Here is a 26,133-nt window from a genome sequence, read left to right as displayed (position 1 = left end):
TCATGTCAACTTGCTTTATTGTTTGTATGTTTCACAACAAAATGATTCAGTCTCACCAGGCTTCATATTAGGAGGAGCAAAGCCATCATGGAATGTATACTTTTCTTTTGTCTGTTTAAAAACATTTATCAAGTTAATGGATTCATGACTTTCTCCATTCCATGACTTCAAGCATTTTTGTGCAGAGACTTAAAAAACTCTAAGTAGGAATAACATAATGGAGACCATGACTCTGGAGACCTGGGTTTCTGTTCAATCAGTTTAGTCTTCTGCATTTGTTGCCAGGGGCCTGACTCAATGAAATGTGTTAAGTTATGGCTTTGTATTTGGGAAGAGCTAAGTACCCTGATGTTTTGATTTTTTTTAAGCAAATAATTTGAGGCAGAAGTAATAGAGCACGTCCTCTGTTAGGTCTCATCGCCCAAGGAAAAGATCACCTCCGAGAACCTTGCCTACAACACAGAGTCCCTATTTCACACAAATTGCATGGTGTCTTTTCTGGTTGTTGGGTTACAGGTGGCTCATCATTCTGAGTTTGCAAATAACGTGCATCTTGATACATGAGGTTTAAAGTGGGAGGATGTTCACAGACTGAGAACATCAATTCAGCTCTCAGCAGGTGCTAAGTTCAAAGTGCCTTTTTGCAGAAAGCTACCACCAGCTCTGCACCTGCTCCTTGGAGAAAGAACCAGGTATTAGAAGGGCTGCCACAGAGAAATGACTTAACAAAATCATAAGCAGGATGTGGCTCTGTTTCCTCTGTGACAGGGGCATGTTTGTGCCCTCTCAATTATAGCGAAGTTAATGGGAGCCTGTCTGTGAGAGGGGACAGAGAAAGTGTAATATAGCTAAATACCAGCAAGGATGCATTATTACTTAGATTCTATCAAACAAACCCAAACAGAGGAAATACGCAAACATTACTGTTTCACCTAGTAGTTTATCTTTTCCTTGAGGTCATGCTGCAGATGAAGAGTAAAAGAATAAATGTGACCATGAGTAAAGATGAAGAGTGTTCAAAAGCTCTGGAACAGAAAAAGAATGCTAGAAAATTGTGGAATAGAAATGCAGCTGGGAAGTTAAGGCAGGTACTCTGTGCTCCAGGGAAACTGGTTTCCTCTTCTAGTTGGTGAGTTGTCTTGTGTGTCCCTGCTAAGTTCAGAGGTTGTTTCAGGCCATCAGATGTTAGAACTGCAACAACTCCAAACCAGGTGGGACAATCATTGACGTATTTGAGAGAGGAAGTCATTTCAGGGATATAGTTCTAGGAGAAATGAAAGTTATTATGTGCAAGTGTTGGACTTTGAAGGGACAAGAAGGGTGGTTGACAGCAGGGCAGGAACTGTGTACATTTCCTCTTCCTGTTTCCTTAACTGACATCCTCAGGCATCTCTCCTTATGGGGGGAGGATGTTCTCTACTGCCTTCTTTTTAGCCTCCTTAATCTTGTTTATATGACACCTGCAGCAAGGAAACATCTGTCCAACAGGGATGGGACTGGGGTTACAAGAGCTTGCTACAAAGTGTGTTAATGTAAGGTTAGGAGATTCACAGAAATGAGTCCTAAAAGGCTGGCCTAAGTGTTGACTTAAAAATTCTGATCTCACATGTTCATTTTTCCTAAAACTGAAGGGTCCTGTTTCTGGAATCTCAAACCTTTGGTCAAAAAATCAAAACTGTAGAGTGGATGAAAATTGCCTCTTATTTTAAAGGCTCACATACACTTTAGAGAAGCCATTTTTCTAGCCCTGTTATTACTATAAACAAGCAATTTCATTTTAACATTTACTCTTTATTGTGTCGCATGAAGTACCTACGTAATGCAAGTATGTACTGTACTAAAATACCTATATTTCCAAATAACATTATATGGTGTAGCCCACAGTCTCTGCAGAAGCATCATGAGTAACCTATGCCTTTAAACTTAACAATCCATTGCTGGATGCTGTGAAAAGTACGCTAACAGATGAAGAGAAAGAAATAAACCTAAGTATGAATACACTTTTCCAAACATATACATACGCAGCTTACAATGGAACCCCAATGGAAATAAGTCAAATGACAACATCTGATGTAGGAGCTATAAAATGTAGACTCTGCAATAAAAAGCTGAAGGCACATAAAAATATATTTTAACTTTAAAAATAACTTAGTTACAGTAATACTTCGCTTGTGTCTTACCAACATGTAGCTGACGGTCAAAATTACGCGATATAGATATAATATATCGGATATATAAGAGCTACGAGAAAATCCCCCGAACCCATAGAGTTGTTCAAATGTGAAAACAGAGAACAGTTTTAACACTGAAGAATTCGCTATGATGAGCCCAAATAAGGTAATATAGAAAAGAGTCTAGAAAAAAAGGCTTAGGTATTAAATTTTGACTTCTTCTTGCTCAGAAAATGGAGTATTGTCAAGTTCTTTAATGTGACGTGTGCAGCCCTTCGTAGCTAGTGCCAATCCTGGCCGAGCCAGAGTTCTACGTTTCTGGAAACAAAAAAATGTGAGCTGAACATTAGCAATGCCTGCCGAAAACGGGTTCTGACTGACTCACTTCCTTTCTGCCAGGACGGGTTTTTGTTTGTTTGTTTGTTTGTTTTTGTTTTTGTTTTTGCTAATTGTTTTTGCAAACAGGGCATCACAGGTACAAAAAATATTTTGTAGGAACATGATTTTAGAAAACCCATCACACACAACTGCACACATAGCCAGTGAAGCTCTTCTCTTTGACTGTGGTTAGTTCAGTTTTTATTTTCTGATACCTTTTCCCCCAAAGGACAAGAGTGTCCATTACTTATGGTGTCCATTACTTATTTTTATCCATGACATTCAGCACCTCATCCAAAAAGGAAGGCCCCAGATCGAGCTGCAGGGAGAGGAGGGAACCTGTGAGGTCAGAGAGGGACTCCTCTGACTTCGTCTTCTCCTTGACGAGCTGGCACGAGGCGGGATGATCAAACATGTCCTCGGCCGGCCAGTCAGAGTACTGTTCGGAGAGGCTGGAGGAGTGGCTGTCCCTGCCCTGGCTGGATTGTGATGCAGAGCCGCTGGAGCCCCATGAGACGTCTCCCTGGTGGCCTGTCCCGTTCTCCAGCAGACCGCTCTTCTCTGGGGCCTTCTCCTCCACGACCGGCTCACAGCTGAGCCGGGGCAGCTTGGCTGGCCCAAAGGACTCCTGTTTGGAACTAAATGTCACCGGCGACAGCAAGGGCAACATGAGTGCCTGGGACCCTCCGATGGTCGGGAGGGAGATGGCATTTTTGAGCACCGGGGAGGGTGTGTCTGTGAACACGGAGTCGGAGGTGCTGTTGGCCCGCAGGAACTCGCTGTGCCCGGGGAAGGGGCCCAGGCGCGCTTTCTCCTGGTTCCCTGGGAGCAGCTCATAGTTCCCTTGCAGGAAGGAGATGTCACCGAAGACATCGTGCTGGCCCTCTTTGCCAATGTGAATGGTGTGGCGGAAGTCTCCGAGGGGAGGGCTGATCATATCGGGGGACAAGATGTCCCTCAGTTTAAATTTCTTGCCTTTCTTGTTATTGGCAGCTTTTAGGTAAATCGGTGTCTTGGCTGGCATTTTGGGATCTGAGAATGTCTACTTTGCAAAAGGGAAATGGGCCACTTTCTTCTGCGGATGCTGGGTTTCTGAAAATCCTTCCTGAGAGGATCTGTCACATCATTCTTTTTTTCTCAAGTAGCTTCCAGAAGTGGCTGCAGGATGAGCCAGGGTTTAAGAGGCCTTCCTGAGATTACAGCCAAGTGGGGTGTCCCAGAGAGCGAGGTACATCATCCAATCCCTTCCACGGTGGGGAGAAACCTGGAAAAAGGAAACCAAAGCAGGTTTTAGTTAGCACGTTGCCCTTTGGGGTTCACCAGGGCCCGCCTTTTTCACCAGAGCCTGTGCATAATGGCAGGAACAGTTCTGTCAAGAGCCATACTTGATTTTGTCTTCTCTCTCGATCTTCGGGTTTTCTACTAAGGGTCCACTAACCACAGTCTTCTTTCAGGGGGAGAAAAGGAAAAAAAAAGAAAGAAATCGAAAAACCCCACACCTATGACATCAGCACTTTCCAAACATGGCTATGGACACAATTTTCTACATGTGTCTAAGATTTTAGATTTTTCCTCTGTTCTAAGTACTGCTGTCAGCACATGACCAGAGTGATTTCAGCTTCCGAGATACAAGCAGATTTGCTTTCAAATGTGTTTTCTCTTTTGTTTGGTGTTCACGCTAGCAAGACTGATCGTATTTTGTCGTTGAGCTCCATGTCTAAATAAAATTAATGCAATACAGCGAACAGTCCTATCAGCAAAGGGACTGGAAATATTTACTAAGTGACAGTGGTTATTAGAGGGAGCAAACTGCATTCTTACACATGAGAAAACAGGGATTCAGGAGTCAAAAAAAAAAAAAAATCACCCTTTCTCAGTCACCTTACAGCCAGCTACAGCTGGGATCAGGTCACAGTGCAGAGAACTGGGCTGCCAAGGATTTCAGGACCTGGGGCATTCTGAGATGGAAGGAAAAGATTCAAATGGCTTCTTTTCACAGAAAGAAGCCAGTGTGATCATCTATAACAGGCTGGGTCTTCCCTTGGGAATACTTTTGGAACATTTATTGATACAGCATGTATCCTCTCCCTGGGATGGGCAGAACCCCGAGGAAACCTCCGTGATGTGGCTCCTAGCATTAATGCCTTTGTGGACACAACCTGGGACTTGCTTCTAACCTAAAGAATATGGCAAAGGGGATGGAATGCTCCCCCCTTGGTTAGGTTATATTCATCTTAGCAGACTGAGAAAGTCTCCCTTCACTAGCCTTGAAAGGATAAGCTGCCATGGAGAGGGAGGGCCGACAGAGATGAATTTTGCCAACAACCTGAGGAAACCTGAAGTGGATTCTTTCCCCAGTTGAGCATCTGATGAGACCATAGCCCTGACAACTGGCTCACCGCCTGGTAAGACCCCGAAGCGAAGCCCTGCCTGGACTCCCAACCCACAGAAACTGTGGGACAATCACTAGAGAGTGATGTAAGCCACCAAGCTTGTGGTCACGCATTACCAACGTGGAAGGCTCACACCCCCTCCTTGCACACGCCACTCAGCACAATCAGAAATGCTAAGCTCATCTTACAGAGGAGAAACGGTTCATCTCTTAAAAATAATCTAACTCTTCAGTCACATCAGCTGACATGGGGAAGCTAAAACCTTTCCCACTGTGAGAATTCCTGAAATGGCTCAGCTGAGACCTCTCCCATCGGGCTCCTCTCCCACGGGCAGTGGAACAAATAAATAAATAAATAAATACTTGGAGGGCTGAGTCAGGTGGTGGCTTGAAGAGAGCCAGACACATTTGCTTTGTAGCAGCCAGAGGCCGTCTGTATCCGCTGCGTATGTCTTTCCTTTCGGCGAGAGCTTCACATTCATTTCCCTGTGGCAGGTGGAAAGAACTGTGCCCTGGTACCCATGGGCAAGGGACCAACTAGCTCTGTTTGGGAACTGGCTTGCACCCAAGCTCAACAAGGCAGAGAACGATGAGCGGGAGAGGCCCACCATCCCTGCCTTTGTGTGCGGGGAGGCGGCCCCGGCAGCGCGAGGGGGTCTGAACCCGGAGTTCGCTAACCCAGCTGTCACCTGGGACCACACACTTGCCATCTCTCTTTCTCTTTAGTCCTGACGAAGGCCCTGGCTCCAACCAGCTCCCCGAAGTGCCACTTCCCATTTGAGGTTAGGGTCCCAAGGAAACACTGTGTCACTAACAGAGATGACTGCTACCGAAGAAGGGGACATGCGTGTTTAAGAAGCCAGGCCGGCGGGTCCAGACGTTCTCTGTTTTTCCTCGAATTTGAGTCTAGTGGCTGTCACAAATATTACAAATCCAAAGCCTTGGATCCCAACCTCAGAACTTCCTGGTTAAGCATCTAACAGCCCGAGGCCCCACCACCCCAGGTAGCTGGTATTGCCTCCCGGCGCCTCTGGGCACCGCACAGTGGATGACAGCTCGCAGGGGCTGCTGGGGACACCGAGCCCACAGAAGGTGGGAGGCCATCCCGAAGGACAGCTGCCCACTGGAGTGGTGTCCTCAGCACACACACAGCCAGGAGGGCAGCTGCCATGGAAAGATACAGTGTGTCCACCACAACGCAGGAGCAAGTGAGGGCCGTCCGTGGAGTCAAGGTTATGCGAGGTTAGAAACCAAGGGAGCGTACTTCAAACTATGCAGAAAAGTACCATGGGGATGCAGCCAGTGAATGGTTCTCTTCCCTGCTGACGGGATCCCGTGCCACTGCCCTGCACCTGACCAAGGACTGGGTGAGCTGGGGAGAAGGGGAGAGGAAACACTTGACCCGGAAGGGGCTCAGGGCAGGAACGCACAGCTCTCCCTCCCCTCCTGGCCACGGCCACGACCACGGCCACCGCCATGGGTACCGCAAGCCTTTCATCAGAGCCTGGCTCAGCCTGGTCGAAGCTGGGTTTGAGGTCAGTGGCATGGACACAAAGGTGGGAAGGAAGCCACACAAAGAAAGGAAAGGGTTGGTGAGTGAAGGCCACATACGCAGCGGCCATTGAGAATGGAGGGGCAGAAGAGAGAAGATACTGTAAAAAGCATTTTTCTTTCTATAAACATTTACATAGTGTTTATTGCCTGACAGGGATGTGCCTTCTAGGACTTGGCAAACAATAATTTGTACTGAATTTCTACTATGCGCTGGTGCTATGAGCTCCCAGATACATGGGAGTTTTTTGTTTTGTTTTGTTTTTTTAAGGAATTTTGGACCAAAATGTCAGTTTTACAACTTTAGATGAGTAGCGATTCGCGATGTAAAGCTGGGGAAATGGAGCTCGCCCCCCCGCCGCCCCACCCATCTTACCTGTCCTTCTCCTCCACTCAGGGGCAACCGGGCTCCATCCCACAGATCACAATCTAATAGTGAGCACGTCTTACACTGGCTGCTTCCTCCCCTCCTTTCTGGATATTCTGGGCTCCCGGGCTTCTCAGCCAATGTACATCACTGCCCCCTTTCCCTTCCTGGCCTGACTGTTTTTTCCGCATCTTCTCTGCCATTGCCAGTACAGGAAACTAACGGGCAGTTTCTTCAGTGGCAACAAAGTGGCTGGTCCTGGGCGGGGGCGGAGTAGGGGGGGTTATGCACACACTCACTCCTGGGAACCACCAACCCTGAGTACTACTGCAAGCAGCCCTGTGTTCTGGGCACTGTTCCAACATAGTGGCTCCTACATATGAAACCATGAGGCTGCTGTTACCAGCCCCATTTTACAAATGAGGCACTGAAGGGCAGACGATGAGTCTTGAGTCCCTTTGCCAAGGCTACCTGGCTATAAGGCTCAACGCCAAGTGGCCAGGCTCGAGTTGAAGGTCCCGAGGCTGAACAAGCACACTTGCCAGGAGTTCAGTCAGCTCCCCCGTGAGGAAGGGGGGCACTGCCATGCCTGTTCAAGATACAGATGTGTGATGACACACTGAACTGAGGTGGGGGGGTCAGGCCTTGCATACACCGATGGTGGAAGCCCCAACAGATGCTCCCCGGGTAAGCAGCCGGTTTGGTAGCATCTGTCACAACTGCAAATCCCATGCCTTCGACACCAGGATCCCACTTACAGAGATGTGCCGACTTACATATATGGGAAATAATTCATGTACAAGATTATCAACCCAGGAACTTACAACAGTCTGGAACTGGAAACAGCCTAACTGTCCACTGATGGAAGACTGGTTAAATTGAATTAAGGTGCATCTAATACAAATGTGTACTATACAGGCCTTAAAAAGTATGAAGCAGGTCTTTGTATGCTGATAAAGAGCTCAGAGATATCGGTCTTTGAAGTATACAGATCTACTTGTGCCAAAGTACACAGCCCTCCTTGTCCTAGCTTGTAGGTCTATGAAGTCTCGCTGGAAACACATACAGGAAACTCATAACGGTGCTGCCCACAGGGAGGAGTGGATGGAATACGACAGATGCAGGCAGGCAAGAAACTTCTCACTGTATATCCTTTTAGGGTTTGGGGGTTTTTGAAACATCTGACTGAATGAGCAATTAGCTATTTAAAAAACAAATAAATAGGGATGCCTGGGTGACTCAGTCAGTTAGGCGGCTGCCTTTGGCTCAGGTCATGATCCCAGGGTCCTGGGATTGAGTCCCGCATTAGGCTCCTTGCTTGGTGGGGAGCCTGCTTCTCTCTCTGCCTCTGCCTGCTTGTGTGCGTGCTCTCTCTCTCTGACAAATAAACAAACAAACACTCAAAAAACCAAAATAGGCGGCTTAGGGCTCAGGCTGCAGCTTGGAGTAAATTTTATATAAAGGTCCCAGAAAAACCTACTGAATCTGACTCACAGGATCGTAACACAAACATTTTTGGGGCAACTGTGTTCAAAAGCTGAAACCTAGGGTGGCAGTGTGTGGGTGAGACCTCCCCCCTGCCCCCCCAAGAAAGGGGAGCTTGTCTCACCGGAGTGTGGCCAAGGGACAAAATCACCTCTTCCTGTGGGGACCAGGCAGTCACGTTTAAGAGGCAGAATGAAGATCTCCCAAGAGAAGGGTTTGTGGTCAGAAAGTAATGAGAAGAGGCAAGAGGCAAGAGACTTAAGGATGCAGCAAGTGTCCAGGTGGAAGGAAGCGCGGGCAGGAAGAGGCGCCGGGCTGGGGCAGACGGCTCCCATCCAGACCGCGGCTAGTGACCCAGACGACGCTCTGCGATGGGATGGTCCTAAATGTCCAGCACAAAATCCTGTCCCTGCTCACCATTTTCACAAAAGGAGACCTGGGCTCCAGGAGGCCGCTGGCAGCTGACCAATGTAGCAGTGGACAGAGCAAGGATGAATCCAATCCCAGTGGGGGAGCCTGAGTCAGGCGGACACCTCTGCCCAGAAGGAAGGGGGCTTGCTTGCTGTAGGATGGGGTGGGAGGGAGGAAGGAAGGGCTCACAGGCCAGGTGTGAACTACTCTCCCACAACTGGTGAGCAGGCCCTGCAGGTCCTCCGGCGGTTCCACAGACCAGATGAAGAGAACTGCGGGCCTTTTTCTACCGGGCAGGACTACTGCGACCACTTGGTACAGAAACACCCGCAGGATACTGCCCGCCTACACTGGGGGCTCCCCCAGCTCTCCAGCTTTCTTGTGTTGCCATCATTCCTCTACTCCCACTGTCTTCCTCAGATCCAAAGACAGAAAGTCAGAAAGAAGGAAGGCAGGAAGGCAAGAAAGAAACAGGAAAACAGGAAGAAATCTTCCCATGTGTAGCCCTTCTTCAAAAACCTGCCTTTTGACCCTGAAATTGGAACTCTCCATGATTGCTAATCCCTTTCTCTGTGTTCTTGGATCACTTTCTTTCCCTCTTTCCCCCCTTCGATGATACTTGAGATAATACTCATCTGGGAAGTTAGATCCCTTAGAAAACAAAGGTCCCAGTCCCTGGGCACTGGAAGAGGACAGATTTGCCAACAAAAGGGGTCAACTCCCTGGCCAGTGGTTTGTCACCCTTCATCAAGGTGAGAGAGAACGTCCGGCAGATGTGGGGACCCAGAGTCCAGCTGCAAATGCACAGGCCCCGCTTACAGGAATTTATGAGACATCCAAGGGTTCCAGGATACAAAAGGACCCGAGGGGAAGTGACAGTTTTGATAAGAATGGCAGCGTGTTGGGCTGTCCTTCCAGCACGACGCTAACTCACTCCATTTTCTGGTGACAGAATGAAGCCCAAGTGACAGTGTTTGTTAGCGAGAGAAATCATCACAGCAGGAATAATTCAATGAAAAAAAAAAAAAATCAAAAAACAAAAAACCCTGAAGCAGCCCTTTGATTCACTTCCTTACCATCCTTTTGGCAAATAGAATGATGCCAGAAAGACCAAAGCAGCGTAGTGGCCAGGAGCTGGAGAGAAACGGGATTCGTTAAGAAGTGACACACACAAAAAATCAGTTCCTGCATCACTTAAGAGTTGACTGGACTGGCAACTCATCTGAAAGAAAGAGGTTTAGATTTTAAAAACCCCATTTATGATAGGAATGTTTGGTTGGTCCACTAATTATTTTTAGAGTAACTCTCAGTGGACAGAGGATAAAAAAAGTTCTAACATCTTATGAAACAGGTTGCAATGTTAATTTGAAACACACATGCATAAAAACAGGAGCAGGTTGGGGGGGTGGGTGGAGAAACCATCCCAAGGGACCTTCGGGCTTTTTCCTTTCTTCTACTTTCGGGAAGTGAGTGTGTGCGGACTTCCCCTTGCTTGCCTCGCTGTCACATCCTTCAAGGACATCTTAGCTTCTGATCACTTTTCACTTCGCCTCCCCTCTTTAGCACCCAGACCCAGCACTGCCACACCACCTGGGCCCCAAGCAGAAAAATGAAACGGGTCCTCCTTCAAGTCTGAACCATTAGCCCAGGGATGGATGAAGAACCTCTCTACTCCCAGCCATCTTTGGGGTAGTTCTCTCTGTCGCCAACAGGAAAATAACGCTACTGTGATAAGACCTGGAAAAATGTACTTGGCCCTAGATGTCACAATTTATTGGTTTTTAAAAATATTTATTTGAGAGAGAGAGAGAGAGCCGGGGGAGGGCCAGAGGAAGAGAGGGTCCCAGGCAGACTCTGAGTTAAGCGTGGTGCCCAGCACGGACTTGGAGCTCATGACTAAGATCATGACCTGAGCTGAAATCAAGAGGTGGAAGCTCAGCCGACTGAACCACCCAGGCGCCCCTGGACTCCACACTTCAGAAGGGATAAAGGTTACCTGAAACATGTTCCTACATGTTCTGTGGAGTCCCACAGAAAGACAAAGAACTTGGTCATGACATGTGAGAAGCTGAAGGAGGGGAGCAGCTGAACAAAAACTCAGACTGAGGGAAAACTAATCTTTAGGCATCTGAAGGATTCATTAAACTGTAATAGAAAAGGAATTAACTTGTCCTCTGAGGCCCTAGGATTACTGGGCAGAAGGTCCAAGCACCTAGATTTTGGCTTCTCTCAAAGATGGAGTGGGTGGCTGCCAGGTGTGTGACCGAGGTCTGAGGGACATTACAGGGAGCAGCCCTGATCCCAGGCCTCCTCCATGGTGCATAGCAGGTCCCTGCTCATTCTGTCTCCCACCCAGGAACACTATCATTCATGGCCTCCTGTCACATCTGCCTGTGAAAACGCTCACAGACTTTACCTAGAAGACTTTCTACTTGAAGATGGCCATGTTTTTATTAACATAGGGATGACCAGCGGCTAGCTCAGAAATGCTAAGATGTTACCACAGCGTGGGCTCTCACGTGAGTCCTTCTGCGAACCTCTGTAGGACGGCTTCTCTGCATCAAAAAATTTGAAATTCATGGGGGAAAAAATCATGGTGTTAGATGTTTCACACCGAACTTCAATCAAAATCCAATACAGGAAAAAAAAAAAAAAAAGAACCAGAAGAATGCCCAATAAACATCATCCTGAAGGGATGCTTTTTGTATTTTTAGTCTATTTTACTCCACCCATGAGAAGATAAGAAGATGCCATTTCTATTTTGAGATTCTTATCCTCTCCTGTATCATCCAAGCTGAGCATGGCGTCGCTATATGTGCCAAGACGGTGACACTCAGTGAGCTCCGCCCCTAGCCGCTTAGCCCTCAAGCCCATGAGCTCACAGCCAGACCAAGCGGACTCAATTTTATGGACCCACTCAAACAGTCTGACACAGCTCACCTTCGCTTATTTGTAAATGGATGTCTCATCTATGATTCAGCAACAGCTTGTATTTATTTTTCTTTTACGACCTGCTTTGTAGAAACCCACAAAATACCATATAGGAGACTCACTGCTAATTCATGTACAAGCCTCACCTTTATAGGATCTAATTGTACTAGTTGAAAGGTTTTTTAGAGGCAAAATTGGAAGATGGCACCTCCACCTCGAAAAGTCTGCACTTTTGAAGATGGGCCATTAAACACCCTTTTTCCTTATTAAAATCGGTTATTGGGGAGGACTCAGTATGGACATCGATCCCCGGATGCTGGAGCAAGGCAGGAGGAGGACAGGTTCTCTCAAAATGCCTGACTCATGTTCCACAACTAGCTTTGCATGGGGCACGTTGTCAGGGCTAGAAGGACCAAGGCAGGCACTCTAGCTTAATGCCATTACCATGAACGGCTTGTGGAGCCCACCTGATCTGTGAAGCAGCAATGAAACTATCAATACAGAAAGAGAATTAGACCCCAAAGTTTAGGCCCCTTGATTACTCTTCTTCTCTGTTAGGGAGAAAGGACAGATAATGGGATCCTCCACGTTATTCTCCCAACCTACCCTAGCCCTTGAAAATCATTCATTCTCACCAGATGGGCTGAAACATGGCTTCTCCACCTCATACCAGCACTAGTGATCTTTTGGAGCTGGCAGTGGCCATCCCATTCTCCATCTACTTTCAAGGCAGGCTTCCTTGTGTTATTTGTACGGAAATATCTATGCACAAATACTTATTCAAAAATGAATGAACATCCTCTCAGACCAGGCAAACTAGGCTCTTCTATGGACACAAACTGGATCTTCTCTTTCCCTCCCACTACACAGAGTACACAGTGAACATCAAGTCAAGAAGTTTTTAAACCCGTAACCCCTACTACCCTTCCATCATGAGGGATGAGTTGGTTTGCTCCCCAAGTGCCAATCCCCAGTCCAAGTCTATAGGGGATCTGCAAGGAAGTGGCAAGATTGAAATGCCTGTTTCTCTAAGGAATTTACACTGGTGAACATGAATGACTAACATGTGAGTGTCTGCTATGGGCCAGGCGGGTACTGAATGTACCTGTTAGGAAACAATCTTAGATTAAGCCCATATCTGAGGTCAATCAGCCAAAGCCGTGGAGGAGCTAGGACTTCAGCCACCACTGGACTCCAGAGTCTGTGCTCTTAATTGCTCCTGGTTGGCTAACAGGACAACTGGCACGCAAGTGACTTTAGGATGGAATGGCCACCGCAGATTACCTGCCTCCAGGTCTGACAGGACAAAGAAGCGATACACTATGATCTCAACATCAAAGGGAGGCAGAGATAGTACCTGCACCTTGACAGCAACCAAGAATGAATAAAATGGTCCTAGACACCAACCAAAAGAATTTTGTCAAAAGAAATTTGAGTTGATGTAAAAGAAAAGCCAAAAGATTAAAATTTTGCAGTGACAAAAGCCCCCTGAGGCTTGAAGAGAAAAACAAACATCCTGTTCTAGAAAAGAGCGTTCAGCGCCGTTAATTCTTTTCCCAGAGGAAGCACGTGCACCAGGGGCGCACAACCACCACGCGGCTTTCACTGGGGACAATGGCTCCCTTCCTTCACTGGGGACACTTCACTTCCCTGCAACTTTCTGAAACTAAAAACCCTGTGTTCCTTATGTGGAATGTCCTCCTACCTTCTTACCATCAATCCCTACTCATAACATCCCTCAAGATCCGCTTTAGTCACTTCCTTCCCAGAGAAAATTCTCTAACTCACATCACGTAATCCAGGCTTGGTACTGCACGGACAGGAAGCTTTCTGAGGACTCTTAAAGAGCCTATTATTTGTTATTTTTGTTTTCTGGTTTTGTGATTTTATGTCTGGTATCTTCAGGTAGGTGTTAAGCTCAATAAAAACGAGGAAGGCAAAGGTGCTATGAGTAAGAGCTACTGTTGATAAAAATCTCCTCCTTACAATGGATTCTGACAGAACCTTCTCTGGGCAAAGATCACCAGAGGCCTTCACATGTTACTGAATAAACCCTCATCCATCCCTTAGACCCTGCGTCTGCCAATATAGTCCATGGGCCAAATCCAGACCTTGGCCTGTTTGTGTAAATAAAGTTTTTTTTTTTTTTTGAAGATTTTATTTATTTATTTGTCAGAGACAGAGGGAGAGAGAGTGAGCAAGCACAGGCAGACAGAGAGGCAGGCAGAGGCAGAGGGAGAGGCAGGCTCCCTGCCGAGCAAGGAGCCCGATGTGGGACTCGATCCCAGGACCCTGGGATCATGACCTGAGCCGAAGGCAGCCGCTCACCCAACTGAGCCACCCAGGCGTCCCTGTGTAAATAAAGTTTTATTAGCACACATGTATGCCCATTCATTTATATGTTGTCTGTAGCTCAGTAGTTCTTCGCTGAGGGTGACTCCACACCCCCACCCAGGTGACATTTGGCAATATCCGGAGACATTTTTGATTCTCGTGACTGGGGGTGGTGGTGCTACTGGCATTTAGCAGGTGAGAACAGGGGAGATGCTAAACATTCTTCAATGCACAGGACAGCCCCCCGCAACAAGGTTCCACTTCTCAGTAGTGCTGGGGCTGGGAAACCCCTGGAGAGATGCTTTCACAGGACAAGGTCCGAGTTGAGTAGTCAGTGACAGGCTATGTGGCCCTCTAGGTCTAAACTATGAACTGGCCCCTTTACAGAAAAAGTTTGAGCCCCTGCCCCAGATACGGCATTTCCACAGGGCTGGACAGTTGCTGTCCAACCTCCAACCCTTAACAATCCCTCTGCAGTCACAACCGTGCACGTGGCTTCAACAATCCCCTCTTAATGGTAGCTTCCCAGTTAGAATCTTTAGTTCATATATAACAAGTCTCATTAACTACCAAAGGTAGTTCTGTGGACCAAGGCCCATTGATGACAAGATGAGTAAAGAAATCAAAAGAGAGCTACCAGAAGCTCTTTGACATTGCTGTAACCATCAAGGACAGGATCAGTGATTTTTCTCCTTGGATAGGCTATTGACAAGTTTGGAGCTGGGTGTGGGCCCAAGGTACTCGTTGTGCACACTAGTATCAGTAGCTAGAAATTACAAAACAAACACAAACAAAACACGGCTCCTTCGCAGACAGCACTGGACTTTTCACCCCTGGTCTTTTTAGACTTCATTTGGCTTCCCCAGACCCCCCACCGGGGCACTTCCTGTTCAACTTACTCCACGAATGTGCCATCTTTCCTCCTGCCTCCCTAGCACAAAACACTTTCCCCTCGGTAAATGGCAGGAAGGCACCCAAATCCAAAGCCCAGCTGTCATCCCCAACTTCTTTCCCTGCCTCATTCTCCACTTCAAGGCCCACTGAAGTCTCCCCTCACCAACCCCAGGGCCTCAGCCTTTTCTAGGCCTCCAGACCGCTCTTTGTCACCTCACCTGTCTTCCCACCTCCAGCCTCATCTCCTTGAGTGAGCCAGCCTCAGTGCCCAAGTGACCTTGTCACTCTCCGTCTTCGATGGCCAGCCCACCCTGGACAGAAAACAACTTGTGTGAGGCCCGCTTTAGCAGTCAGGGTCCTGCCCAGCCTTGCAGCCGGTGTTTCCTGCCAGGTCCCCCAAGGCCTCTCAAACCAAGCCTCTACCATACCTACTTGATACCTCAAACCCATCAGCCAGCACACTTTGCTGCTATTACTACTGGGTCTCCCACTAGGCTACCTGCTTCTGGGGAGACACAACTAGATTTAATTCATAGTTGGCACTGAACAAATGTTTGTTGAATGAATAAACAATGAGAAAGTTTGAAAGAGACTGCCTTGACTTCCTCCTTCCCCGCCCATCCTGTTGAAAATCCAAGATGAAATCTTTATAGGACTCCTATGGGGGAGAAAAAAAAATCACTTAACAACAGAGTTGTGGCCTCTTGTGGCAAAGGCTTTCTTCCCTTTATCCATGTGTAAGACATTTTAGCCTTTCTCTATCCACGCAGGGTAAGAATCTTAGAGGCTATCAATGCAAGCTCCAGTAATTCTATAGGCTCTTACAGATCTTCGGGATTAAGGCAGAGAATATTTGTCATCATGCTATTTGAAAGGGAAAGAGCTTCTATCCTTGACTACAATGTACAAATAGCATCTCAGAGAGACAGGCAAGACTCAAGAATAAATTGACAATACATTCCCCTGAATGCAGATTCGCTAGTTATATTTAAGCCAGTCTTAAAGAATGAGGCCCTGGAGAAACAAAGACCTTGCTCTTCTGACCTTTCCTTTCAAAACGAAACGGGTTAAGGGGAAATTTGGATTATCTGGCCCAAGAGGTACAAAGAAACCTCAAGAGACTATAATGGACGTTCTACAGAAAAGGGTTGCTTTGAAGAACAATGTGGGATGAGCACAGAGCAGGTACTTAAGAAAAACACCTACTGAATGAATGAACATATTGGCAAACACAACAGCAGAGAGAGTTCTCACTGTGGTTCTAGGCCTTAGGGGAGAAGGCACCTGGGCTAACCCTTGGAGCCAGGCTTATAGGTTCCTTGTAGAACTCCAGACACACGTGGGGGCCAGTTGCCTTCTGTGTAAATGGAGATCATTACCACAACCCTGCTTCTCTTAAAGGTGTTTATAAGAGCTGAGTGCTGTGCAGACACCCAGCATCATCTTTATATAGAAGGAAAGACCAGAACATCTACTAGATTCAACATGAAGGAGGGGAAGCATTCTATTACCAAAATAATGACCTTCATTTCTTCTCTGAATGTTTTCTTAAAGCAGTCATCAATAAAATGGTTTGTGTCCATCCTGTGAACAGTCTCTACAACTAGAAGGAATTCCCACCTCCAGCTGGCTCAGAGGATAATTCCTTCCTCTGACCTGGGGCGAGATTATCTTCCCCTATAAATGGAAATGGACAAGCATCCTTTCTCTCCAGGTATAATTCTCCCAGCCTTGAGAACCAATGGGACTTCTTGGAGTTGGGCAAATTACAATCAACGGTTACTGGTCACAAAAGAAAAACGTAAGAGCCTCTAGTTATTTTCTTTAAATATGTGGTAAGCTGTCAGGCGAGAGGGAATCTGTATGGTCCCAAGGACAGAACTAGGCATGTGATGAAAGTTCATGGCGAGGCCAGGTGGGGCTGTGTCTCAAGAAGAAATCTAAAACAACTTGAGTTAATCAGCCTGAAGAAAGGGAGAGGCTTTCCCGCTGAGTCCTCCCAAGTCCGGATTCCAGAGGGGAGGGATGGAGGAAGCATTTGTGCCTGGGGAAGTTAGAGTAGACATCCTCTAAGCCACGCTCCTAACTTAAAGGAGCAGTCCCTGTAAGCAGCTGCCTTCGGCTCAGGTCATGATCCCAGCGTCCTGGGATCGAGTCCCACATCGGGCTACTTGCTCCGCAGGGAGCCTGCTTCTCCCTCTGACTCTGCCTTCCACTCTGTCTGCCTGTGCTCGCTCTCACTCTCTCTCTCTCTTACAAATAAATAAATAAAATCTTTAAAAAAAAAAAATCATCTAAAAAAAAAAAGGAGCAGTCCCTGGCAAGTGTCTGCAAGCTACAGACATGCAGAGATGATATAATCACAGATTTGTGTGTAAGATTTATCTGTCCTTAGTATGGCGAAGGACTTTATGACCATGTTCTTCACACCGTGTTCCCTGGAATGCTTAGAGCTCAAGGAAGGCACCTCTGGGTCACTGGTGACGGGAAGGGAGACTGAGAAAAGTAGGGCCAACTTCTCTACCCATTTTTTCCCCCTCTTGCACTAAAAAAAAATTCTAAAATGTGTTAATAGACTGGGTTTATATTAAGATTTTCTTTCTTTGCTTTGGCTAGAAAAAAAAAGTTTGAAAGAGAACTGGGCCAAGAAAAAGGACTCGTTTTCTGTCACTCAACTCTTAGGGCCTTGGTTTTATCTTGTCAGAATGAGAGACAAAGGCTGAAGAAAGGACCCTTCCATCTGTGAAATGTTAGGGTTTGGGATTCTACGTCTGCAGAAACACCTAGTTTTCAGGGAATTTGAAGGAAAAAATAGAGTATTTTTAAATGAAGTTAAGAGCATCCTTAGAATCAAAATACCGCTTACCAGCTTCTAAAATGTTCATCATCTTTTCCCATCTTTCCTGGTACCAAATTAAGGGTACAAAGTAATGCCAGTAATTTTCTCTGAGAGCCTCAGTTTGCTCATCTGCAGAGTGGGGACAGTAGCCATGTCTTCTTAAGCAGAGATAACACATGTCACATGCTTGACGAAGTTCTGTTAGGCAATGAGCTGACAAATCAGTAGAAGAAGCAAGGATTACTAATCATTCCAAGAAACCAGAGCTGGGTAAGGAAGAGGCCAGGCCAGAAGTTCACTGTTTAGATTTTTCTCCAACCTTATTTCTTTTAGATATCGGGACCTAGCCACGTGCATAAACTGATTGTTTTAAATTGTGTGAACCCCCCCCACCTCCCCGGGGGTGTTCTGGTTCCAAGTATAATTCCTCATTCTGAGAAAAAACTGGAGTTGGGAAGAAGTCACCAATTCCCTCACCCCACTGCCCTGGGGACAGGTTGGCAGTGCTCTACCCCACCTGCCCCCTCAGGGCAGCTCGCAGATGGGACAGAACAAAACCCACCCACGAACAGAAACTTATACTAAATTTACAGGAAGCCAAAAAAAAATTAACATCATCACAGAAGACATTTCACTCTGAAGCCATCTGAGAGCAAGAAAACCACTTGGCAGTTTGGTGCTGTGATAGGCACACGGTGGGCCATGTGGCTGCAGCCGATGGGCTCACTGAGAGCTCACCCGGCGCCATCCAGCTCCTGGTTAGTCACTCACATCCACCACCTTCTACCCAGCCGAGAAGGAAGTTCTGGGGCTGGCTTGCTTCTTGGAACACCTTGTGTGACCCTTACCACCAGGACCAAAGGACCAGTGCTGCCTCCCTTCGAACGTGCGAGTGTCGCCTGGGAAAGAGTATGAGGAAACATTATGAGGCCAGGATCTGAGTAAGCTGCTAAGTGAACGTGACTTTGGCCCGACAACACTAAGAGAAGACCGAGCCAGAGGCAGAGTAATGTCACAGACCGGGGTTAGGCTATCTACTTTTCCACTAGGTTTTGTTGTAAAAAAACAAAGAAAGAAAAGAAAAGAAAGAAAGCAAGAAAAAGAAAGAAAAGAAAAGAAAAGAAAAGAAAGAAAGAAAAGAAAGAAAGAAAACGGATATAAATGAGGTTCTTCCCCGTCTTAACTGATATAAATGAGGTTCTTCCCCGTCTTTTGAGGAGCAAGGAGTCTAGCTAGGTCACCATGAGGGGCAATAAATGATCATTTAAATGCAGGAAGTGTTACCAAGTAGAAGACACTGTGGAAATGCCTCGAATACAAGGGGGAGAAAGAGTCAGAGAAAGACAGCAGCCTAGGGCCAGAAAAGAGCCTGGAAAGCATCCATCTGCTTCCCCTGCCCCCCCAACCTTCCCCTTCCACAGCTTCACAGAGGCAGGGGCAGAGCCTGCCCAGAGAAGACCTGAGCTTTGCCTTGTGACACAGCTGGCCAGTCGAGCCCCATCTCCTGCTGTGTTAAAATCAGTGTTATGTGTCTGAACTGACCCTTGGCAAAAAAAAAAAAAAAAAAAAGTCAAGAAAGTTAAAATAAACAAATAAATTAAAAGGGAAAGAAATCAAATACATTCTGAAATGGCAAAGCCACGTTAAACCAAAAATGGCTCGTTTAAAAATGTGTGCAGCCTAAATGATTAGAATGAATTTGAACAGAACAGGTCTTTTTCAACTAAACACACAGTGATTTATCGCTGGCATGATGAGTCCACAAATACGACCTTCAAGTTGTCACCAGAACATGACAGATTCCCGAGTGTGTAAGCTGTCTAAATAGAGGCCTGGCTTTGAAGTTCTCTGCCTTGCACGCTGGCTCGGGGCTCCTCGCTGCAGATCTGCCCTGCTCTGTTTTTAACCCAGGGGTTTACATTATTAGCGGGACCAGAGCTATGCTGATTGGCGTGTGCTCTGGGCTCACTGGAGTCTACAGCTAGAGGTGCTGTAGCACCAAACAGCTTATTGAAAGAGACAGACCTTGAGGTCTGTTACATTGGATCAGGGCTAAGACCGGACCCTGCTGTCTCACGTCCTGTACCTCTGTGATTGTTTCCATCAGTCTTGGCTTATCTTGATCAAACAGCAGAATGACAGGTGTGCTCGCATCATCCGGTGTGTCCCTGTGGCCAGGACTCACCCTGTGGTACTCTAAAAAGTCCTTGGGTTTCTTCAGCTCCGCAGGGCAGACTGCCTGGTGTGGCTTCTGCCTCTGGCTCAGTGGCTCCCAGAGTGTGTTTCCTGCCAGACTAGCCCTGCCAACTGCTCTGTGGGCTAATGATCTGAGACTCTGGACACCATCTCCCTGTGGAGATTCACTGAACACAGTGACAGATTAAATGCTCTACAAAGTCCTGCAGAAAGGGACCTTCATCAGGCTACTTCCCCAAAGAATCCTTTTCTGATGCTATTCCTCTCTCAGGGTCCAAGGTAGGTGGTGGTGTCCTAGCTAACTGCAGATGTGTTATCACTGCAACATAGCTTAACAAAGAACCAAAGGCTAGAAGGCAAATAATGACTTTTTCAAATATGCAAACAAAGCCCAAATCACTGAAAATCAGCTTTTTTAAATTTCAAACTTGAAACTCGAGGATTCTACTATTAATCCATGACTTGGGCGAGCGACAAGGATTCCACAAATACTAATTCAGAAGTCACCAGCTTCCAAATCCATCCGTTTGCTTGGCTCTTCAGAAACAGAGAACTTTTAAAATATCAATATTGCAATTCATATTATTAAACTGTGGTTTCATTTTAAAAATGGCTTTTCCACCAGGGGTACTGTCGAACTCAGCCCATCATCATGAGACACTGGTGAACTTGGCATTGAAGAAATCTATCAAGGCCAAGGAAGGCATTTGTTTTTTTTTTTAAAGGAAAGAAATGTACCCAACTATTGCTGTAAAACTACTTGGCTTCTTATATTATTTATTCTGGTTTGTGGGGTGCTGTTTCTTTTCATAACCTTTAAAAGGGTAGGGCAGGAGAAGGACAGATTCCAAATGGAGGCGGAAAGCTGGAAGGCTACTGCTCCTAGTTTTGAGGCAACCGGAGTTATTTCGAGCCATGCTTTCCAGAACCCCGACTTGGGTCCAAGCAGCCCAGCTCCCCGCCCCCGCTAATCACATTCCCACAAGTCCCAGGCAGCGGAGGCCAGGCCAGCCCCCTGCGGGTTATCCAGGCCACCTCTGGTAGGTTCCCCAGGCCCCCTTCCTCTATCTGTCTCAGCAGACACTTATCTGGCAGGGCCCAGGGCCTGTGTAGAACTTGGAACTGTTAATGAGGCCCGACTTCCTCCAAGGACAGAACCTTCCTGCCCGGCTTACTGGTGGCTCCTGCCTCTTGAGTAGCTCCTCCCAAGGCAGTGTCGGTATGAAACATGTATTAAAGGTCCACTGGGTGCCAGGGGATTGAAGGGCCAGGCACTGTGGGTGTGGTCACCGGCCTGAAGGACGGGACCGTCCACTTTGCTCATGGGACACTGGGACCTCGGCCTCTCAGAACATCAGGGCAACCATGCGGCTCACCCTCACCCCCGCTTATCCTGGGCTCGCTTCTGGATGTTCCAAGTTTTTCTTTCCCCTTTTTGCTTTTGGGTCCACGAGGCACATCTCTTCATTTATGGCATAAATCAGATGCTCAGGTTCACTCTGGCCCTTTGAGGCTGGATCCACTGCAGGAGAAGACTGGTGCCACAGCTGGGACACTAAACTATCTTCGAAAATGAAATCATTCACGTGGTTTTCCCTAAGGCTGGCAGGGACTGCCATCTTCCTTTGAATATGGAGTACTACTAAAGGAGTTCTGGGCCAGAAACCCCAAACCCTCACAGGAGTCAGATTTCACAGCCTCCCTGCCCCTCCTCCCCAGGGGTGGGGATGTGGTATTTAGTACAAGGTCAACTAGACCTGAATTCAAACCTGATTCTGCTACTTACTCAGCTGTGTGACCTTGGCCAAGTTACTAAACCTTTCTGAGGCTGTGTTCTCATCCGGAAAACAAGAAGAATACTGTCTACCTCAAAGAGTAGTTACGGATATTAAACAAGAGAGCCAGCCTTAAAGACCTAAGAAAAAAACTAAAAGCAACAATGAAAGCATCAATCTTTTCCTGCGCTTACTCTGGACTGGGCACTGTTCTGAGTGCATTACTTTTTTTTTTTGACTCATTTCATTCTCAAAGTTAATATTATTATCCCTATTTCATAACTGCTAAGCTGAGGTATGCAGGCTAAGTAATTTGCTCAAAGTCACATAGGTATCAAGTGCCAGAGCCAGGCTCTGATCCCTGGGGAGCCTGACTCAGAGAGGCTTTTTAGCCTTAGGGTTTTCCCCCCATTTCCTTACCCTCAAGAGGTATGACATTCATGCAGGGTTAGCCTCTCTTGCATGCCAAGTAAATTATATAGGCATATTTAGATTTTTTCCTTTTAGTGCAATTTTGGGCAAGTATAAAATAGTTCTGTCCTCAGCTTCCACATCTGTAGCACAGCATGCTTGCTAGAAATAACCAGGTTAAATGGAAGTAAAGGGCTGAGAAGATTGCTTGGCATTCAGGACAGGCTCCACGTAGGAAGTACCTTTCTCACCCAAAGTCCTGAACAGCGTGATGTATTAGCAGAATTCTGGAACTGCAGTCCTTGGTAAAGGAGATTTTGGATCCGGCTGAATCTACTAGGCTCCAGTGACCATCCTTGTTCTCTGGCAAACATACTGCACTTAAAAATTGACTGAGGATCTTATTCAATCAATGAATAATCAGGTACACAGGATACTGGTTAAAAAGAATTAGGCCAGGCCAAAACGAAATCAGACCAAAAATAATTACTTTAATAATTAAAAAGAAAACATTAGAGCAGTCTTTCTGGAGGGTCTCTTCAGGTTATGAATTGTACTTCACCACTGGATAAATGTGATGGCTGCTGGGCACAGAGCTTGGGAAAAAATTATGGCCTGGTAAAAATTTTCGGGTGATATGGTTTAAAACAACATTATCCCCAGTGCTGTTGAATACCATGAATTCTAGAAGCAAAAAAAGGGCAGCTTTTATGAGCATGTTGGACATAAAACAAAACACCATGCTAAAAGGAAAGCTGGACAGCAGAAAGACAAACCAGCACATGCGAGCACTCCTGCGGTAAATTTTAGGGTTTTGTATTTACTCTTCGTGCACATTTTACATTTACAGTGGAAAGCAAAAAAAGAAAAAAGAAAGAAAAGAAAAGAAAAAGTGCAACACTCATTACTTTAGCTGTCTTTATATGTTACGTTAGAAACAGATAGAAAATAGAATTTCCTTGCTAAGATTTGGAGGGAAGGGGGAGCTCATCTGATTTCATGTCTGTAGCTGCTGCCACAGCCACAGCTCCATGTTCCAATCATGGAATCCATAATGTAAATCTCTTGCAGATGATACCACTAGAAAACAGAAACTGCCATGGATCCAGAAACCCTTCCAAATTTCTGTAAAGTTCTTATCTGCGAGCCCAGAGGCTGGTACTCAGTGTTGCATTCAGTGAGTGAGGTCCCCTTAGGAAATCGACATTCTTTGGGAGACTTAATGAAGAACTTTCCACCATTCCTCTACTATACAAATACAGGCAATCCCTGATTCCACCCGTGACAATGCTGAACATTTCACAACCGCCCCAACTTATCTCCTGAGTGTTTAGATCCATTCTGAAAAGGGTTTGTGTCACACACAGAGGGGTCTAGGTGATTCTTTAACTGCCAATCGGAGCTCAGACAAATTACAGGTGGTGTCAATGAGAAGACCTCTAGAACTAACTGTTCAGGAAAAAAGAGAAGCTGCTGGTTGTGAGACGCAAGATCTTTTCTAAGAACGTTTGAGGAGTCTTTTAAAAGGCCTTCGAGATACCCCTGGGGCATGATCACAGCTTCAGGGAGCCTTTTGTCTCCCGGAGACGTGAAGGGAAAAGTCTCCAAGACTGGCCGGCCCTGCTATTCAAATAGGGACATCTGCTGCACTCCTAATTTCTTGTTCTAAAAGGCAGCACCCCCAAGAAACTCTTGAATATTGTGAGGCCTAAAATTTGGGGGTGGGGAGAAAAATCTTTGTCTACCTAACACATTCATCAATTCCCTCCTCCTTCCCAGCACCTCCTTCCCCAGAACCCCCAACACCCCCAGTAAATAGAACCAGTGCCTCCCCCAAATACACCAGAGCTGGAAAGATTCATGATGCAATACCCTCCTGACATTCCTATTCCCGCCTTCATTTTAATTCACTTTTTTTTTTTTAACAAAATGTAATTACTTGACTGTCAGCCTGGGCTGCACTCTGGGGCTTTTACTCTTTTCAACACAGCTGCGCTCCTGGCTTTGATGCTGCTGTCCACACAGCTTGTCCCAGCCACAGCCTGGCTCTCGGTAATTCAACATTCAAGTGCATATTTATTTTTAAACTGACCTCTCCTAGACTGTACAGTATAAAGGAGGTCCTGCCAAAAAATATGCTACTTTCTATTTATAAGATGAAACACATGCCTCCCAAAGTCGAGAGGGGGATGGAGTACAATAATTCATAACGAAAAAAATGACTGACTGCCCAGATCCATTCGTCCTCACATGTCTGATACTCTTCTGTGTCAAGGCAGTTTCAAGGAGAAAAAAAAAAAAAATCTTGAAAACGCTTCAGCTGTTCAGAAACCACCGTCAAAAAAAAAAAATTATAAACTGCCAGACCTGCAGGTTGGAGCTCCAGCCACAATGCTCGCTGTCAAGGCAGGAGTGGGCACCCGGGGGGTAGTGTCACCGCAGATCTGCACGGTGCACCCCTGTGTGGCCCCAGTGCCAGCCTACGATGGGAGGGGAGCGGTAGCCATGTGCGGTTTGTTCTCAGATGGAAAAATGCAATACGCGCCCAGAATGGCTGTCAATAGCTTGGAGGGTGCAGCAGAGGCGTGCAGCCCCACCCTGAAAAGTGGTGGGCACAAATGGTGGAGCTCTGCGTCCCGGTCGTGCCACCCGAACCCCTCCCGGTTTGCTTTTTGGCCCCCTTTGGTCCTTTGGACACCAGCTGGGAAGGCGATGCTCTCCGTATCCCCGCTCCCTGTGCGTTTCCAAGCCTAGCACCCCGCGCACGCCGGAAGCGGCCACGACCGCGGATCGGACAGACTCACAGGCAAAGAGGAAGGAGCCCTGGGCAGGCAGCGACTCACCAGCCACCCCGACGATCCCAGCCGCTGCCCCAGGGCGGGACGCCCCGCACGGACGCCTCCCGAGGGCACACGCAGTCCCGGCCCGTTACCCGCCGATCCAGCCCACTCGGCCCGCGCGGCACCTCACAGCACTGTCCTCTCCGAGTCGGCGTGAAGGTGCCCGAGGCCGCGGGTCTCTAGGCTCTGCCCACGCTCCAAGCCCGCCGCTGGGCTCCTAGACCGCTCGGACCACCGCCGCGAGGGAAGGTGCGAGCCAACTGAGCGCGGGGCGACGGGACGCTGAGCCTGAACCTGTGAAGGGCGGGGCTGCCGGGGCGGGGCCGGCGGCGCAGGGGGCGGGCCGGGGCGGGCCGCAGGGCGCGCGCGGCCCCCAAGACCCACCCCGCCGCGGTACCTGCGCCTTGGCCGGGCGGAGGAGGGGGCGGTCAGCTGCTGCAGCGCCTGCGGGCCCCCGGAGTACAATGGGCACCCATTGTTACCGCCCTGGCGTCACCTTGAGGGATGCGGCTACGCTCCGAGCGGCAGCGTTCAGCTCCCTCGGCACAAAGAGAGGTCGCGGGAGAAGCTCGGTTCAAAGAGGGACCCCGGGGTGCTAGCACCTGGGTGCCCGAGGACAAAGGAATTCCGCCCGCACCCTGGACACCTGCACTAAACCTCTTGTGCCCACCTCTCCTGGTCCCAACAAGCCGATCTTGCCCCGCGCGTCTCGGGCGCCGCGCGCGGGTGACTCTCAAGGAAGGGAGGGCCACCTGACCGCGCCGACTCTGCCCGGCCCCCGGGTGCCCCAGCCACTCGTGGCCCCCGCTCGGGGGAAAGGTCGTGTTTTGTCAGTTTCCAGCTTGTTCCCTTTGGAGCTGCTGCCAAAACCCGGAGAGTGGATTTAGCGCACTGGAGACTCCCGGGTCTGCGGGCTGAGCGAGTGGGCACGCAAACAGCCGACGCTGCAGGTTTTTCCAGTCCAGAGGGAGGTGTTTCCTCTCCCGCGGGATCCCTAAAGAGACTTGCCTGAAGCTGGGGCAGGCGGGTGGCGGCTGTCCCCGATTCGCGACGAGGCGCAAGTGGCGCAGCTGTCGGCCCGGGAGCCTAAAATTCCGCCCTTGGAGGCACCTGCGCCCGCCGGTCATTCCGGCCACCGCCGCAGCACGCCCCGCCCCT

General features: G+C 47.8%; 1 protein-coding gene across 4 annotated transcripts; it reads right to left on the bottom strand.

Annotated features, from left to right (window-relative positions):
* CDC42EP3 (CDC42 effector protein 3) lies at window positions 1–25,902 on the bottom strand. Of its 4 annotated transcripts, none has more exons than XM_059188580.1 (2): window positions 25,646–25,902; window positions 1–3,813 (listed from the first exon to the last, which is right to left on the bottom strand). In XM_059188580.1, exon 2 carries the CDS (start codon window positions 3,571–3,573, stop codon window positions 2,809–2,811), a length of 765 nt encoding a protein of 254 aa, XP_059044563.1. In that variant the 5' UTR covers window positions 3,574–3,813; window positions 25,646–25,902; the 3' UTR covers window positions 1–2,808. The 4 variants fall into 4 exon arrangements, with proteins under 4 accessions (XP_059044563.1, XP_059044561.1, XP_059044560.1 ...); XM_059188578.1 differs by lacking the exon at window positions 25,646–25,902 and adding an exon at window positions 24,940–25,322; XM_059188577.1 differs by lacking the exon at window positions 25,646–25,902 and adding an exon at window positions 24,979–25,322.
* Between the last annotated feature and the right edge of the window lie 231 nt (window positions 25,903–26,133).

This window comes from Mustela lutreola, chromosome 9 (genome assembly GCF_030435805.1).
Source record: "Mustela lutreola isolate mMusLut2 chromosome 9, mMusLut2.pri, whole genome shotgun sequence".
Taxonomy (NCBI): domain Eukaryota; kingdom Metazoa; phylum Chordata; class Mammalia; order Carnivora; family Mustelidae; genus Mustela; species Mustela lutreola.
The sequence above is the reverse complement of the archived record's forward strand: the minus strand, read 5'-3'. Positions and strand labels throughout refer to the sequence as shown.